Genomic DNA, 19,835 nt, shown 5'->3' with positions numbered 1-19,835 from the left:
AAAAAAAATCAAATGTTTCTAGATTCAAATCCAAGTTTGATTTTTTGGACATAGTAGTATAAGCCAGTTATAAACACACATCGAGAAGATAAAAGAAGACAGAGATGAGCAGTGGGCTATATATATTTGTAGCTAGCTGCCGCATAGACTCTAAGACGTAATGTATTTATGATAAATGTGACCAAATATTAATAGTATACTTTCTCTTTTTCATAATGTAAGACTTTCTAGCATTGCTTATATTCATATGGATGTTAATGAATCTAGGCACATATGAATATTTAGATTCATTTAAATCTTTATGAATGTGGACAATACTAGAAAATCTTATCTTGTGAAAACGGAAAGAGTAGTATATATTTATATATAATTATTATATGAATTGGCGTTGGCTATACTTTTAATTCTTATTGCTGCCGATACAGCTGAAATGTTGATTGACTGATCAACGTCAAATCGGTGGCAGTGGCACTTACACGTGTTGCTAAAACTAGACGCTTCTGTGGGAACCGTGAGGCGACGCCTGCATCCTTCTAGGGTGTGTTTGGTTCGTGCTCAATAGGATGCTACCTTCTAGAGATATGGTGTTCTAGTTTTTTTTTTGTTAAGTGGATATGGCCATACAGATTCTTATTTAGTGGGTGGATGAGAATAGATTGAATAAAAACAACAACATGTTAATTAATAATAAAATATGTTGATTATCATTAATATAGGCATAATTTATACTAATTAACAATAAAATAGAGTAACTATATCTAATCAACACTAATTTTGACAAGTTAATTAACTAATTAACAATAATACTTTAATTATTGCTAATCAAGAACTAATGATCAAGATTAGTAAAGGTGGATATCCTCATCCGGTCAATTTGGCCGGATACACTTATCCAGTATCTTTATAGAATATTCTCTCTCCGGACCGTCCGATTCACCCTCGCCCACCAACCAAACACACTCAAAAACTGAATCGCCATCTCCCATTCAGGAATATCTCTCCAACCAAACACACCAGGTGTCCCGCGCTCAAATCTAAACAAATCCATCGGCGCTGCACAATCGCCGTCGCAATGACACTTGCTTGGTCTGATTGCCACTGCCTCCGGCTCCACCACCACACCAGTCACGAGGAAGGACAAAGCTGGCCGGCGGCAACAGCCTGCGGTGCAGACGGCAGAGCAATGGAGACGGCGATGGCCGCGACGTGCAGCGCCCTCTCCAGCCTGGGCGACATCATGCTGGTGGTCAGGGAGGAGGAAGAAGAAACACGCGAGGGCGGCGCCGTCGAGCTCCTCGCGGCGGAGCTGACGGCCGTGCACGCCGCGCTCCGGGACGACTACCTCGCCGACGTGCCCCCTGCGCGGCTCGACGAGCAGGCCAAGGCCTGGTCCGGCCACGCCAGGGAGCTCGCGTGCGACGTCCACGACGCCGTCGACGCGGCGCTCTTGGCTCGTCGCGCGGACGGCTCCCCTGACGCGGCGCCGGCGGCGACGGTCAAGGCGCTTCTCGAGAGGGCCGCCGACCTGTCCAGGAGGAGGCCTCGCCCAACCGCGGCCGTCGACCCTCGCCGGCCGGCCGCTGCCGTCGACGCTGGCCCGCCGGCGACGGAGATCGTCGGCTTGGACGCCGCCAAGGACGACCTGATCAAGAAGCTCTGCGACGACGTCGACGGCGACGAGCAATCGGAGCAGCGGCTGAAGACCGTGTCCATTGTCGGAGCCGCAGGTCTGGGCAAGACGACGCTCGCCAAGATGGTGTACGACACGCTCCGGCCGCGGTTCGACTGCGGAGCCTTCGTGTCGGTGTCCGCCATCAATCCCGACATGTCCATGGTTTTCATGAGGATGCTCCGCCAGCTTGACGACGACGACAAGCACGAGAGCGTCGGCGGCGAGGAACCGAGCGTCAGCGGCGAGGCGCAGCTCGTCGATCAACTGAGCAAGTTCCTACGAGACAGGAGGTATGTACAGTAAGTTACTGCTTCACGTAGAAATTAGCATCAACTAATGATTGATTGGTGTTGGATTTCCAAATGGTTCTATCTCGAACTCGAAAGGACATGATACCTAGAGCAGTGGAGCTCGCCATGTGCACGATCGAATTAGAGTTTATTTGAGTACGTTTCTGTGGCAACTTTAGCTGTAAAAATAACAGTGAACAGGGGAATAGGAAAAAAATGGGTAGAACAGGGGAAAGCAGAGAGAAACAGGGGAAGAACAGGGGAAAACAGGGGAAAACAGGGGAACCCAAGGAAAAGGAAATGCGATTACACAGCTATTGTGTACACAGATGGTATGATGGAAACCTCTCCACATGATCTTGAGTGCAAAGAAAGCGTGCCTCAAGCATGTTTGACATTGGGAGAACTAAACTCACCTCTCATTTCTCCCAAAATCAAATAAAATTTCACTAAGGCCCATAATGGTATACTAATTGATATTTATAGTTGAGTTCAGATGGTTTGTTTAATACAAAATGTTTGACCTGCATGATGAATCTAGTAGCCGCGGCCAAGGTGGTTCGCAGAACTAGATGGTGATACATGCTCATACAGTAATACAACTCACAAAATCTTTATTTGGCTTGAATAGGCCCCGTTCTTTTCAGCTTATTCATCAGATTATTAAAATAGATTACATGCTCCAGTTTTTGAAAAAAAAAACGTTTTCTCAAAGAATACTTTCTTCAACTACATTGCTTAGACATCATTATTACTCCCTAAGGATATCACTATGTTTAAAATACATTTTAAGCTATTTATTAAGTTTATTTCTCAGTGCTCAATAATCCAAATTAAACATGACAATGCCACAACCTCCTACGGTTGAAAAATGTAATTCATTATTAGTACACCTTCAGGTTATCATAAAAGCTCAAAAGGCTGCCAGCCATAGTGCCATTTCGCTTAAAGATGAACTTTAACTTGTCAAGCACATGGTGCTTCCCTTTTTTGCAGTTGACACTCCTATTTTTACATTCGTGGAAAGGGTGCTTCTGAAATAGTCTATGATGTATAATACATTTTACTTTGTGTAACTACATTTCTCATCCAGTGTTATTGTACATGTATAGGTATCTCATTGTTATTGATGATTTATGGGATAAGCCATCTTGGGAAATGATCAAGCATGCTCTGGTTGAGAATTATTGTGGAAGTAGAATAATCACAACAACCCGAAATTTCAGTGTTGCTGATCAAGCTGGAATGCCATATGAACTAAAGCCACTTTCTGCAGAAAACTCGAAGATATTGTTCCTTCAAAGAATATTTGGCCATGACAACAAAATCTGTCTCGACGATGAGTTTGCTGAAGTAGCTGATAAAATTTTAAAGAAATGTGACGGTGTTCCTATTACTATTCTTGCACTAGCCAGTTTATTGGCTGGTAAAATAGGAGACAAGAAGGAATGGTATAAGGTCCACAACTCTATCGGTTCAACACTAGAGAATAGTGCTGACGTGAAGAATATGAGAATGACAATTTCCGTTGGATATTACTGTTTACCTGCAAATCTAAGGGCTTGCTTATTGTATCTAAGCATATTCCCGGAAGATTATGAGGTCAGGCGAGACCGACTTATATGGAGGTGGATAGCTGAAGGTTTTATCCAAGATGGAAATCACGAAGAGAGCTTATTTGAGCTTGGAGAGAGTTATTTCAATGAGCTTGTAAATAGAAGCATGGTCAAATTATTAGACATAGATTATAGCGAAGATGGTATCAGGGAAGAATACTGCTGCCGTGTACATTTCTCGGTGATGGATCTTATCAGCTCCTTGTCAAGCGAAGAAAACTTTGTGACTATATTGAACGATGAGCAGCAGACATGTTCATCAAACAAGGGTTGCCGGTTATCCATCCGAGGAAGCAAGGCATCAGTAGACACTACAAATCAGGCTACCATGATGAGCATGCTTCAAGCGCGGTCGCTTTCTGTCTTCAGCCCTGCTATTGGTAGCATCAATCTTTCAGAGTTCAAAGTTCTTCGTGTATTGGATCTAGAAGGCTGTGATATTTCACAAAGCCACCACGTCCTCAACGATCATCTTGGTAGTTTGATCCACCTACGGTACCTTGGACTGAGAAATACACGGATCACTGAACTTACAGAAGATGTAGGAAAGCTGCAGTTTCTGCAGACGCTGGACCTCGCGGACAAAAGGGTGAAAGAACTGCCGGCAACAGTCTTTCGCCTTGGAAAGCTCATGTGCCTTCGTGTTGAATTCCAGACAAGGATTCCGAGTGGGATAGGGAATCTGGTGTCACTGGAGGAGCTCTCGGACATTTCGACTCGCGATTCACCGGATCTTGTGAACGAGCTGAGGAACCTGACAAAGCTGAGGGTCCTCAAGATCACGCTGAGGCAGCCGACGCAGAGCACCGAGGAAGCCCTGGTAGAGTCCCTGCGAAACCTGCGTAAATTGCAGGATCTTCACATCTACGCCGCTAGCGGGAATGGGCACAAGAGGCTGCTCGATCTTCTCCAGGATGGCAGCTGGACGCCGCCTCCGCGCCTCCGATCATTCAGCGCGGAGGCGACGTACATCTCCTGTAGCCCACTGCGGCTGCTGCCAGCGTGGATCGCCGCCTCCGTCATGCCGCGCCTCGCCGTGCTGCTCATCCAGGTGAGGGAGCTCAGGCAGGTGGACATCGACGCCCTTGGGAAGCTGCCTGTTCTTCGGACACTTCGCGTGGAGCCATACGAGATGAAGGAGATGATTGTGATTGGTCGAGACGCGTTCCCGTGTCTGAAGGAATGCCGGTTCCGGAACTCGGACCTCGGGCCGGTGATCCAGCGGGGAGCCATGCCGAGGCTTCGAATCATCGAGTTCTGCTTCGGGGTAAGGCAGACCAAGGATCTCGGCAATGGCTTCGACTTTGGATTGGCAAACCTTGGTTGCCTCGAGGAAGCCACCGTTTACATCAACTGTAAGGAGGCCACCGAACCTGAGGCAGAGGAAGCAGAGGAGGCAGTGAAACATGCAGCTGACACACATCCTAACCATGCCAACTTTGATATGAACACATATGGGGAAGAGCTCATGCGTTTCGACGATGATGACTAAGGTACAACGCTCCACTCCACGTACCTAATATCCTTCGGTGGCATCTGTTCTATGTGTCTAATATGTCAACGATTTAATACTTATGGTGCCTGTCAGTCAGAGATATATAAGTCTCTTGCTAAAATGCTAATTGAATATATACGTATAGACTGAAGAAAACTCATGAACAGATACAAAGTTGAATTTATTTATTTTACTTCTACTTGTAATATTAGTTCGGGTGCATATATATATATATATATATATATATATATATATATATATGTGGAGAGGAGAGGTATCTCCCAAGTAATGAGAAGATACGCAACTCTCCAATTGGGTGCAGCTGCACACCATGCAGCGACGACGATCCAGGCATGCACACCCGTGCGTGGCGGTCACTCTCTCCTCCTCGGCACAACCAGCGCACGAAGCGGCTGCTCCATTATCACGGTGAACTCCGGCCTCTCGGCAAGGTTGATGCCACCACCACAATCACCATCCACCATCCCCCATTCGAACTCCCGGACCATGTTCGCCACGAAGTACTCCAGCTGCAGCAGCGCGAGGCCAAGTCCAGGGCAGATCCTCCTCCCAACTCCGAACGGCATCATCTTGATCTCCCGGCTTCCAGTCAGGTCAGTCCCGGCACCTTCCCCTCCGTCCAGGAACCTCTCCGGCAGGAACTCCTCCGGCCGGCTCCACACGTTCTCGTCGTGCGCCACGTCGGCCACCGAGAAGTTCACCGACCTGCCCGCCGGGATGCGGTGCCCGTCCAGCGACGTCTCCTCCACCGCGGCGTGCGACAGCAGGAAGTGTGCCGGCGGGTGCCGACGTAGCCCCTCTAGGACTAGTGCCTTGAGGTACGCCATGGACTTGATGTCTTCCTCGTCGACGTGCTCCTTGTCGCTCGACACCACGCGGTTGATCTCGTCCAGCAGCTTCGCCTGAATCTCCGGCTGCTCGACGACACGAGCCATGATCCACTGCAGCGCGGTGACAATCGTGTCGACGCTCGCGGTGAGGAACTCCGTGCAGAGGCTCACCAACTCGCCGTCGGTGAGCCGGCGATCGCCGGCCTCCTTGGGGAGCTTGTGGGAGATGATTGTGTCCACGTAGCAGCAAACCATGCTGCCGTCGTTGTCCATGCTGCTGATCTTGATGCGTTTTCTCCTTTCTTCGATCAGAGGAAGGAATATGTCTTCTTGCCTCCTCCGAATGGAGAGCACCTTCTGCCACCGCCGGAAGAACAGTCGCTTGGTGACCGTCGGGCAGAAGGCGAACACCTGGAAGCTGATGTACGAGGAGAAGAGCTCCCTTTGCACGGCCTCGATCTCCCGGACACCACGACGATCGAGCCTCTTACCAAAGCACATGTACGTGAGCAGCGAGAACATGGCGAACTGGAGGCAGTCCACCACGGCCACGGCCACGCCGCCACCCGTGTTTCCCGAGGCCGCCGCGAGGTCAGACGTCAAAAGATGGAGCGCCCACCGCCGTGCAGGCGCGTAGAGTGGGGCGCGAGAGCCGTGGCCGAGGACACCGGAGGTGAGGTTGCGGCGCAGGGAGCGCCAGAGCGGACCATACGGCGCAGAGCTGACGGTGCACTGGCCGCTGGTGAGGACGGCGAACGGCGCGATGGCCGGCGGGCGGCTGGCGAACGTGTGGCCGCGCTGGACGAGGGCGCGGTGGGTCACCTCGCGGCTGGAGACGAAGATGGCGGCGCGCGGGGAGAGGAAGGTGAGGCTGAGGATGGGGCCGTGCCGCCTGTGCAGCTCACGGATGGCTGGCTCGAGGTTGGAGCGCGCGCGCACGAGCCAGAGAAGCGGGCCGACGACGGGGACGGAGGGCGGCGCTGGGGGCAGCGGAAGGTTTGCCGTGCCATGGTGTCTCTTCTTTGCCGTGGAGATGATCAATAGGAGAAGCATGGTGGATGTGATGATGACAACCAGAGGCAACAAGATCACTTCCATTTCCGCAGCCTCCCTCTTCTGACCTGACTACTCTTCAGTCTTTTCACATGTATATATACTTCCTTTGTTTTTTAAATACATTACGCCGTTAAATTTTTGAGTACCACGTTTAATCATTTGTTTTATTTAAAAATTATAAATGTTATTTTTATTTATTTGGACAACTTATACTCATATAATAATATGAATGGTAAAACAGTTTTCTTGAAACTCAACGCATTTTATTAAAAAACGGAGGGAGTATATGTTAGCCCCTGTGTGTATAAGTTGTATAATTGTAGTGATACATTTTCAGACTTCATAGTGTTTTGATAACAATCTATCTATCTATCTATCTATCTATCTATTTATCTATCTATTATTATATTATTAAAGGAATAGAAAAATGAGCCTCCACGTTCGCTTTCATGGCCTAGAAATTCTCACATTAATCGGAGAAAAAGAAAAAGCAGAATCCATATAGAAATACAATTTAGAAATAGCTGAAATTTGGAATTAAAAAATAAGAAATATTAGAAGAGGAGACTAGAGTCCATACAGAAATACAATTTAGAAATAGTTGAAATTCGGAATTAAAAAAATAAGGAATATTAGAAGAGGAGACTAGAGTCCATATAGAAATACAATTAGGAAATAACTGAAATTCGAAATTAAAAACAAGGAATATTAGAAGAGGAGACTAGAGTCCATATAGAAATACAATTAGAAAATAACTAAAATTTGGAATTAAAAATAAGGAATATTAGAAGTAGAGTATAGAGTCCATATAGAAATATAATTAGGAAATAACTGAAATTCGGAATTAAAAATAAGGAATATTAGAAGTAGAATATAGAGTCTAGGTTAGAAATACAATTAGGAAATAATAGAAATTTGGAATTAAAAATAAGGAATATTAGAAGTAGAGTATAGAATCCATATAGAAATACAATTAAGAATTAAGAAAAAAAATAGAAATTCGAAATTAAAAAATAAGGAATATTAGAAGTAGAGTATAAAGTCCATATAGGAATTTAAAACTAACTAAAATTTGAAATAAACAAAATAAAATTAAAAGTAGAGTTTAGAGTCCATATAAAAATACAATTTACAAATAAATAAAATTCGAAATTAAGAAAAACATGGGAAGAAGAGTTTAAAGTCAATATAGGAATACAATTTAACTGAAATTCGAAATTAAAAATTAAAGAATATTGAAAGATGAGTTTAGAGTCCACATAGAAATATAATTAGAAATAATAAAAATTCAGAAATAAAAATAAATAATATTGAAAAAAGAGCATAGAGTTTATATAGAAATATAGTTTACAAAAAAATCGGAATTAAAAAAAAGAAATATTAAAAGACGAGTCTAGAGTCCATATAAGAATATTTATAATTTACAAATAACTAAAATTTGATATTAAAAATAATTAATAACTAACACGTATATAAAATACAATATGAATATTACACATTAGTAGTTTTATAAAGTCATTGCAAAATTTAAAATTATGTTGTCATTTTAATATATTTGAATAATATAATGAGAAAACAAATATGCTATTATATGGGAGAACATATAATGATGCTAGCCGCGCAATCTGCGCGGGCCACCATGCTAGTTATATTATTAAAACAGCTTTGAAAGGAGACACCACGTTTGCTGTGGGACTAGAAATTCCCACATTAATCAGAGAAAAAGAAAAAAAAAGAAAAGGAGAGTCCAAGTAGAAATACGATTTAAAAATAGCTGAAATTCAGAATTAAAAATAAGCAATATTAAAAAAGTTTCCATATAAAAACCCAATATGAGATTAATCAAAATTCGAAAAAAGAAAATAAAATCCAAAATTAGAAAAGGAAAGGAGAGTCCCAGTAGAAATATGATTTTAAAAATAGCTAAAATTCGGAATTAAAAATAAGCAATATTGGAAGAAGTTTCCATATAAAGACCCAATACGAGATTAATTAAAATTCGAAATAAAAATAAAATAAAATCCAAAATTAGAAAACGAAAGGAGAGTCTAAGTAGGAATACAATTTAAAAATAGCTGAAATGTGGAATTAAAAATAAGGAATATTAAAAGAAGAGTCCATATAAGAACCCAATACGAAATTAATTAAAATTCAGAATAAAAATAAAAATAAATCCGAAATTAGAAAAAGAAAATAAAAGAAGAGTTCAAGTAGGAATACAATTTAAAATTAGCTGAAATACAGAATTAAAAATAAGCAATATTGAAAGAAGAATCCATATAAGAACCCAATACGAGTTTAATTAAAATTTCGAATAAAAAATAAAATAATATCCAAAATTAGAAAAATTAAAAAGAGAGTTCAAGTAGGAATACAATTTTGAAACAACTGAAATCTCAATTATTATAAAAATTGAAGATGTTTTTGCCGGTACTTTTGGTACGTCATCCGTGTTTAAATTGAATCGGTTTTTAAATTCAATCGCTTTTGGAAATACATATCCGTGTTTGAGTCGGTTTTTAATTTTGTTCGTTTTTAGAAATGCAGAAGGAGTCGTATAAGAAATCTCTTTAAAAAACTTGCATGCTAACTTGAGATGATCGGACCCTTAATTGCGGCTCATCATTTTGTAAAAAGAATATCCAAACAAATTCCAACAGTGAATTTAACCTTAGCTAAACCATAATAAAATTAAAATAGCCTTCACCTGTTGCAACGCACGGGCATTTTTCTAGTTGAAAACAAAAAATAAAAACATTAAAAGAACACAATACGGTATTAACTAATTTTTTTTAAAAATAAATTCTGAAATTAGAAAAAAGAAAAATAAGATTTCAATTAGGAATACAATTAATAAATAAATAAAAATTGTGATAAAAATAAAGTATTGAAAAAAAATACCATCTAAAACACATGATGAGATAAAATTAAGTAACGGGCCTATAAAGGAGTAAAGTGGTGGCGGTTGATATGACATATAAAATTTGTTAATAAAACACCAAATAGAATTCTAATAACGATTAAAAGGAGGGACGTCAGGCATGCCGTAAAGCAAACAAGTAAGGCGGTTGCCGAGACTTCTAGAAAGTAAAAAAAAAACCATTGATAATCATATTCGATTTATAAAATCTCAGTGACAAATAAAAGGAGAAGCAGCGGGAGGGGTGCATAAGAGTATAGTTGCAGAGCCGCCGACGGTTGATGGGACTTCTAGAAAATAAAAAATAAATTCCGGCGATAGTTATGTTTGATTTTTAGAATCACAGTGACAATAAAGAGTGGGCAGGAGACGGGCTGTAGAGGAGCATAGTGGCATCGTTTGATGGGACTTCTAAAAATTATAAAAAATAAAACTACAAGTCCAATTTTTAAAGGTTCAGAACTTTTAAAAAGTAAAAAAAAACAACGATAATCATGTTTGATTTTAAAATCTCAATAATAATAAAGAAGGGAGGCAAGGGGCGAACCGTAGAGGAGTACAATGGCAAAGCTGTTGACGGTTTGGCGGGACTTTTAGAAAGTAAAAATGAACCCAAATGATAATTATCTTTGATTTTTAAAATATTAATGACAATAAAGAGAAGAGACAGTGAACAGGCCGTAGAGGAGTATAATGGCAATGTTCGACGGGACATCTAGAAATTATAAAAACGAAACCCAACGTGAAATAAACTCTAAAAACTATAAAATCCAATTTTTAAAGGTTCCAAGAAGAATGAATAGAAATAGTGATAGATCGAGTAAGCAAATAAAGAAGGAGATTGACATAAGGGGTAGCAACTTTTGTGACTTTTAAAAACTATATAATTAGAAACACGAGGATGATAAGGTTTGATCTTTCAAAGTCTTAAGACAATGAGGTAGCTATTTAATAAATTTTAAGTAAAATCATACTAAAAGAATATATGATTTTGTTTGGGTGCTAGCCACGCTATTGCGGAGGCCAACCAGCTAGTTTGTTATACTACTTTAAAACTCCCCCACTAACTCTACCGTTTTAAAAGTAAAAATTAAATAACATATGAGACAAAGGGTTCACATGTCAACTAGCCTTACCATTAACTTCCTATATTTTGTGGAAAGGATAAAATAAATCGTGTGGGATTAAATAGTTCACAAGTCAGAAACAAATATAAAAACAGAAACTATATGAGAGCATGAAGAGACCATGCATATAGAAAATGATGGTAATAACCATGCATATAGCCCGCACGCCGCCGTTGCTGCTCAACCCGTACCACCGCACGCGGCTCTCGATCCCCTGTAGATGCTGACACCAACGCCGCTCCCCACCCCCCACCCCCCCCCCCCCCCCCCCCACCCCCCCCTGTTGCCGCGTGTGCGTCGCCTTTGCCGATGCTGACCAAGCATGCCGCCTGAGAACCCCGTGCGCCACCCACCCGCCGCAGCCACCACTCGTAACCGTTGCCGCGTGTTAACAGTAAAATTTGGTAAGTCCGGAGTAATCATCGGCTTAGAGTCAGCATCGGCTTCGAAGTCCTGAGATTAGCCGATGAGAGTTATCAAGTTGTCAGTTGTCAGATTCTTGCTATATTCGGTTAAGGAAATTGATCTACTAAAGGATGTTTATCCAGAAGAGACCGAGTTTAAAGAGAATGCGGCATACAAGTTATCTATTAATTAGTAATAGTTTGTTTTCTTTTATCTTTAGGAAAGTGTGTTTAGTGTCTGATAAGGACTTTCTGTTTTCCTTTTATCTTTAGGAGAGTTTCTTTCTTGTCCGACAAGGACTAGTATCTCCCAATGGGTATAAATATGTACACCCGAGGTCATGTAAATTATCACATAGATCAATACAACTACTCTCGGCGCATCGCCACCCTCTTTACTGAGGTTTTACTTATCAACCGGCGGAATTTGGCACCTGACGCGGGGCTGCATCGGATTTCGATCTTCGCGAAGGGGTAAGTCCTACGTTCCGCTGGCCCTGGTGAATCTATCGGCTGCATTGGTGTTGTTCAAGGCTACATCGCTTCCATCTCTTCGATCGCTCTGGTTTGGTTGATATATTTGCCTACCTGATATCTCAATTCTATCTCTAGTTGCATTGTATTTAGAGAACGCATCGGTTTAGTTGGGAATGTCTCGGTTAGGTCCGATCTTCTGCCTTAGCCGATATATCTCTACAATCACAATGCTGTTATAAATAGATTTGTTATATCCATCATATTAGACAGATCTATCGGCTCATCGAGTATTAGATTATCATATACAATCTCGTGCTGCATCGGTTAGGTTCGACCTACTAGATTGTTGTTGATAATATAAGTCTTGTTAAGCTGATAGGTTCATGCTAATGTTTTATCGGGGTGCTAGCCGATAAGTTATCTGGACGTTGCATCAGCTTATAAGGATTGCATATACATATAAGTTGGACTTAGCCGGTCGCAACAAAGGTTTCACTGTTTATCTAATCTTGTGGATTTTATGACATCGGACCTCCAGCCGATGTATGATTTAACCATCGGATCAGTGCTTGTTCTACTATATCATATTGTAGCCGATTGGTTTATACTGGATTATATTGCTATATTATATTATCATCAGCCGATTGCCTTCATATCATTATCTACATTGGACATAAAACCGATAGCTCAAAACCTTATCACTATCGGCTGGCATCGGCTATTGGCTGGAACTACTACATCGGCTTGTCAGCCGATCGGCTATTTGATCTACTATTTACATATCTTGTCAGTTACAGGATCAAACTGACTGGCACGCTCGCATCTCATCAACCTTTGGACCTGCACAGGAGCTAAGCAGATCTCCCAGGCCAGTGTGTGTTTTTCGTATCAACACCGCAGCCGCCAGTCACCGCTCTAGGGCTCAAGGGAGGAAGACGGGGAGGATAGATAACATGAGGAGAGGGGTGTGAAGGGGTAGTTCAGTGGTATATCGTGTAAATACATGAAAAAATTAAAGGGTAGTGGGTCTTTTGAAATAGAGTGGAGCAGCAAAAATTCAGCTCTACCCCTGTAGTATAATTTTGTGGAGGAGCTGTGCTAGTTGCGTTCCAAAAAATAAAGAATCTGTATAGTTTGACATAGCTCCATATCTAGATAAGTTGAAGTTAAGAGTTAGAACTATGCCAAACAGAACCTAAGTCACTATGGGGCTGTTTGGTTGCTCGTATCCACGTAGCCTGGTTCATCTCCCTCATCCAGGTGGAGTTGGGCCTGGCTAAGGATATACACATGCAACTGTTTGGTTATCTGTATGAAATCAACCTGGCTATGGTCAGATGTTGTTTGGTTGATTGTATTACATGTACTTTTTATTGGAGATTTTGTTTGGTTGATTTAAGCTTCCCTCCTCATCCTTGCTGGGCGATGCTTTTTGCACCCACGGGTGCAGGCTCTCACACATGAGCAGGCAACCAAACATGCATCTCTCTGCTCCCACGATGCGAGCCAACCTAGATACGAGCAACCAAACATGCCCTATTGACACTCCTATACAACCATCCTAACGCATCCGTTAATTTATTACTGGTGTATTCTTGGGAAAATAATACATCCAACACTTTTAAATATGGACTAATTATTTTAACCATTAAATTATATTTGTTTTAAAGTCAACCCCTTCCTCCTAATCTCCTGCCTAAGTACGAACGTGGTGAACATGGCCAGTACCAGAGCATGATGACACGAACATGCGTACATAGGAGAAGAAGGTCAGAATCGGCAGGAGGTAATTTTGTACGTACTTTGTAAAGACTACGTACCACTAACGAAAATATTAATCCTTCCCGCCTAATTCTTAAATAAAAAATTAAATTGATATACAAACGATCGGTCCACCCTCTCGCCTTTTCATAGAAAATTTACAAATATGAATATGTCAACGATATTTTGATTAAAAAAATATCACATTAAACCATATATATTCTATCCCTTTTTTATATTATTCTCATCCAAATTAAATACTCTTGAAAATTAGAAAAATGAAATTTGACAGCATATAATGTTCCATCAAATATTACAAGAAAATGAAATCAAAACCAATATTAACTGATCATATGTTTGCTAACGATTAATGCACGTGCAAAAATATCTGTCCCGGGCGTAAAGTCGAGATGATTACGTAGGATCGAATAGCAAGAATTAAGCCAACCAGAGGGGGTGAATGGTTGGTATACCCAAAAACCGAAAACTTTTAGCGGAAATAAAAGTTACCCTCGAAATCGACGGAGATCGGTCTGATCGAGATTGATCTGCCGGTCTGACCGAGTGGATGCCGCCGGTCTGACCGGTATAGATCACCCGGTCTGACCGCCGATGTCGCCTACCGCGCCTGTTGCCGCCGCCGGTCTGACCGCCGCCTTGCCGTTGGTCTGACCGCTGGTGAGTCGTCGGTTGGACCGCCGAAACCCGGTGAAACACAAATCGAAGAACTCTTAAAGTGGATGACGACTTTATTACTTCTCTCTGTGTTTACAAAGTGCACCAACAGCACTCCTTACAAATTTCGACTAAACTCGAAACCCTAACTTAAAACTCAACTCAATTGCTCTCAAAAGCGATACCGGGAAGCCTCACGCTCCTCCTCTATTTATACATGAGGTAGGCAGCCTAAAACCACGAACCAAACTCATACTAGGAGTCCTAAACACCTTAGAAAACCCTCTAGTACAAGAAACAAACTTTACATAATCAATCGTACCAAATTCGGACTCCTTCCAAATTCGACTCCGCATCCCATACGCACACAATAACTCCATCGTATGCCATATGGAATCTCCATCAACCACGTGCATCAACTCTAGCCTAAGTATCCCGCATGATCTCTGACCACCACGGACGTCGTCTTATCCCCAAGCCGACTCCCGGTCCATCACCGCAAATACTCTCCCGAGACATCGAGTCACCTACACATGAAAAAAACAAAGAAACTATATTCCGAGACCAAGCTATCTCCAACTTGACTTATTAGTAGCAAACAACAGTATTACATACGTATAGTATCCATCTAGAAGTCATAATCATGAAATAATCACGGATATCCAAATAAACAACCCGAAACCGAAACCGATACAGCGTCGGTCGGTCAGACCGCGGGCTGGCCGGTCCGACCGCTCGATCACCGCCGGTCTGACCGGCAACACCTGCCCGGTCTGACCGGTCACATGAAATAACAGCGATTTCCTGTATATTCACCTGCGAAATCCAATCATCTCCAAAACCACTTCAAAAATAAATTCCAAACAACAAGACCAATAATCTCCAATACCCAATTGTTCATCACAGAATAATAATGAAAACACCTTTGATTTTACAATGTCCCCCTTGATGAACACATTGGCAAACCCTTAAAAATGTTTTGGTGTTTGAAAAAATAAAAACAAAAGTGGTAAAAAGCACACTTCGTACAAACAACATCTCCTTTCTCAACATGATCCCTCAAAAAGTGAAAGCGAATGTCAATATGCTTTGTGCGTGAGTGTTGAACATGATTCTTAGCAATATTAATAGCACTTGTATTGTCACAAAAGAGAGGTACTTTCTCAAAAGTAAGACTATAATCTTTCAAAGTAGATAAAAGCCAAAGAATCTGTGAACAACAACTAGCAGCAGCAATATATTCAGATTCAGCAGTTGATTGAGCAACACTAGATTGTTTCCTAGAAGACCATGCAATCAATGATGTACCAAGAAAATGACATGTTCCACTAGTACTTTTCCTATCAATTCTACAACCACCAAAATTAGCATTAGAATATCCACTTAAGCATATAGAAGATGAAGTAGAATACCAAATTCCAAACTCAAGTGTATGATTTAAATACCTCATTATTCGCTTGACCGCTTGACGATGTGAAGCACGAGGAGAAGCTTGAAAACATGCACACAAACACACAGCAAATTGTATGTCTGGCCTAGAAGCAGTTAGATACAACAAAGATCCAATCATACTTCTATATTCCTTTTAATCAACAGCTTCACCATCTTCATCAGGATCCAACACAGCTGTAGAACTAATTGGTGTTGAAATTGGCTTGCAACTCTCCATCTTGAATCGTCTCAAAAGATCCTTCGTATACTTCATTTGATGCACAAAAGTACCTTGAGGTGTTTGCTTAATTTGCAATCCTAAAAAGTACGATAACTCACACATCATGCTCATCTCAAATTCCCTGTGCATAGTCTCAGCAAAATCTACAACCAAAGCGTGAGTTGAACAACCAAAGATGATATCATCCACATAAATCTGAACAAACAGTTGATTATCACCATATTTAAGAACAAAAAGCGTTTTGTCAACCTTTCCCATTGTAAAACCTATCGCAAGCAAAAAGTTCTTAAGCCTATCATACCATGCCCTAGGAGCTTGTTTCAAACCATACAAAGCTTTAGACAATCTAAAAACATGGTTAGGAAAATCAGGATTTTCAAAACCTGGTGGTTGTTTGACATAAACTTCCTCCTGTATAAAACCATTTAGAAAAGCATTTTTCACATCCATTTGATATAATTTAAAACCTTTTGAAGCAGCAAAAGCCAACAAAAGTCTAATTGCTTCAATTCTAGCAACAGGAGCAAAAGTTTCATCAAAATCCAAACCCTCCACCTGAGTAAAACCTTGAGCAACAAGTCTAGCTTTATTTCTCACAATCAAACCATCCTCATTTTGTTTATTTTTGAAAACCCATTTGGTTCCAATAATATTATGTCCAGAAGGTGGTTCAACTAAAGCCCAAACTTTGTTTCTCTCAAAATTTTCAAGTTCTTCATGCATGGCGTTAATGCACGATTCATCAGTTAATGCATGTAACACATCTTTGGGTTCAAAAGAAGCAACAAATGCAGAATTTGCACAAACATTATGAGTCGTTACCTTAGACCTTGTAGTCCGCTCACCTATATTACCAATAATTTGTTCCGGCGGATGTCGTCGTTGAATGTTCAAAGGAGCAGTGACTTCTGAAGTTGATCCACGTTCTATATCAGTACTGGTCGAAGTAGTAATTTCCGGAGGACCATCTCGAACAACATCAACAGAACCCTCAGCCGACGACCCTGCCTGGTCTGACCGCACCTCCTGTGTCGGTCTGACCAGCCTCACGCCCGGTCTGACCGGCCGAGCCAACCTCATCATCATCATCGTTGTTGTCGTCGCTCTCGTCTTCAAAAATACGACCATCCTCCCCCTGAACCTGTGACAGTGTACCTGAAATTTCGGGTCTAGTACCTGGACTAGCCTCATCAAAAGAAACTTCGCAAGTCAACAATTTTGTTAGTCTCCAAAATAAGTACACGATAGCCACGAGTATGTGCGGGGTAACCAAGAAACAATCCATCGATAGAACGTGCCTCAAATTTGTCCAAATTTCCAGATTTCAAGACAAAGCATTTGCAACCAAAAAACACGCAAATGTGAAACTTTGGGTTGATGACCAAATCGAAGTTCATAAGAGGTTTTTCCAAGTTTAGATCGCAAGAAAACTCGATTTGAAATATAACATGCAGTGTTAATAGCCTCAGCCCAAAATTTTCTAGGAGTTTTATATTCATCCAACATTGTTCTAGCCATCTCAACCAAAACACGGTTTTTCCTTTCAACAACACCGTTTTGTTGAGGAACACGAGGAGAAGAAAATTCATGTTCAAGATCTCTTTCATTGCAAAATTGTTCAAAAGAAGCATTTTTAAACTCTCCACCATTATCACTTCGAATTCTTTTCAAAGAACCAGGAAATTCAAGATTCAATCGAAGAAACAAACCACGAAAGTGTTGAAAAGCTTCGTCCTTAGTTGCCATAAAGAAAACCCAAGAATATCGAGAAAAATCGTCAACAATAACCAACACATACCACTTTCCTCCAACAGATTGCACTCTAGCTGGACCAACAGTGTCCATATATAATAGCTGTCCCGGTGCATCCGTCATCACAGAAACAATAGGAGTATGTGAAGTAGAAACCATCTTAGCATGACGACACGGTGTACAAACCAAATCAAGATCTTTCTTAAGTTTAGGCAAACCACGAACAAGATCCAAACCACTTAACCTAGTGAGATAATCAAAACTAACATGTCCAAGTCTACGATGCCAAAACATCGCATCTTTATCAAACTTAGCAACCAAACATGTTATCACAGGTGAAACAGGATGTTCAAAATCAGCTTTAAACACTCTTCCATATCGAGAAATATTCAGCACAAAATCACCACGAGAATCAAAAACTTTACTTCCAGTTTTCTTAAAGTGAACCTCAAACTATTCATCAACAATTTGTGAAACCGAAAGCAAATTGTACTTTAAATCCTCAACCAAAGCTACATTTTTCAAATCAAAATTTTCATTTACCTTAACCAAACCTGTAGCGAGAACGGCACTTGTAGAAGCATCACCAAAGATAATCGATTCAGTTTTGGATGCCTTTTTAAGGGAGGAGAACCAATTTTTATCACCGGTCATGTGCTGCGAACAACCGGAATCTACGATCCACATGTTCTCCTTCCTTGCCACCAAAGCCTACACACAAGCAAAAGTCGAAGCCTCAGTACTGGGGTTAGATGATAATAAAAATTTAGGAATCCAGTACTGAGACACACGACCAGAAGATCCAATAGGCATATATCCACGAGCAAAATCAATTTTAGAATTTTCAGAAAAATTCCTCCAATGCCAGTCTGACCGTAGTACAGTGGCCGGTCTGACCGGGGGCCGGTCTAACCACCGCTGCACCGCCGGTCTGACCGGTGTCCGGTCTGAGCGAGGCTCTGCAGCCGGTCGGACCGGTCGCCGGTCTAACCGCGGGACCCATTGCGGTCTGACTGGTTTCCTCGAGGGAAAACTAGATTTTCGCCATTTGGTTTTGCAAAAGCAATCTCTCTCTCTCCTTTTTCTGTTTATGAGCTAATCTGAAACAAAAACCAACAATATGTCCATCTTTGCCAAAAAAGAACAAGTATATTTTTCACGATGATTAGACACATTGATAGCACTAGAAGACTTAGCAACAGAAGCAACAATAGGAGGTTTTGTATGCACAACATTGGATTTTGAAGAAGATGCATTCATGGTAGACATGATACCAGCAGATTTAAACACAGTTTTATTAGTATCATGTTTAATCAAAATCTCACCACTTCTAGCACCAACACCTAACACAACAGGAGGATGTCTAGAATTATGAGCATAAGGATCAAAACCTAAACCATGGTTATGTGTGCTAACCTTAGATTAATCCAAAATCATGTTGAGGTTCTTTTTACCATCAGAAAATCTTTGCAAAGAATTTTTGAAATAAGAAACCTCTTTTTCCAAATTTGTACAATTTTCACAATCTACCACAACACCTTTGTTTTTACGACATTTGGGGCAAGAAAGCACTTCATTGTTTTTCACAACATCTTCCATGTACTCAACACGACCTAAAGCATCTTTTAGTTTCATCTTATTCAAATTACATGTTGAGCAATCCAAAACATCATGAGGTTGTTTTAACTTTTTAGCAGAAATAATGTTAAACATCAAACTAGCATGAAAAACAATTTGATATTTTTGCAACAACTTTTTAGTTAAAAACAACTCATCCAAAGTGCGTGTGTGCAAAGCAAAACTACAAGCAAGAGAAGATCTATTTTTCAAATCATGTGCAGCATTAACATCTCTAATTTTTGAAATCTTATTCATTAAAACCTCACAATTTGAGCAATCATCATCATTAGGAATAAGAGATTTTAATCTAGCAATTTCAGATTTAAGAGATTCAATGATAAATTCCTGTTTTCTATACATCTTCTCACACTTCATATTTTTTGCACTCAAAATATTAATAGCTTCCTCAAAAGCACTTACCTTATGATCTTCATACTCAATATCCGA

At 41.1% G+C, this 19,835-nt stretch overlaps 1 protein-coding gene and 1 pseudogene across 1 annotated transcript; one reads left to right on the top strand and one right to left on the bottom strand.

Moving 5' to 3' along the window:
* Positions 1-1,084: 1,084 nt before the first annotated feature.
* LOC127760458 (disease resistance protein RGA5-like) lies at positions 1,085-5,200 on the top strand (annotated as a pseudogene).
* Positions 5,201-5,321: 121 nt separating this feature from the next.
* On the bottom strand, positions 5,322-7,032 carry LOC127759320 (cytochrome P450 89A2-like). Its single transcript, XM_052283971.1, has one exon. It carries the CDS (start codon positions 7,020-7,022, stop codon positions 5,448-5,450), a length of 1,575 nt encoding a protein of 524 aa, XP_052139931.1. The 5' UTR covers positions 7,023-7,032; the 3' UTR covers positions 5,322-5,447.
* Positions 7,033-19,835: the final 12,803 nt, after the last annotated feature.

The sequence above is a fragment of the Oryza glaberrima genome, chromosome 1, assembly GCF_000147395.1.
Source record: "Oryza glaberrima chromosome 1, OglaRS2, whole genome shotgun sequence".
Lineage (NCBI taxonomy): Eukaryota > Viridiplantae > Streptophyta > Magnoliopsida > Poales > Poaceae > Oryza > Oryza glaberrima.
Note: the sequence above shows the minus strand (reverse complement) of the source record. Positions and strands in the feature narration are given on the sequence as shown.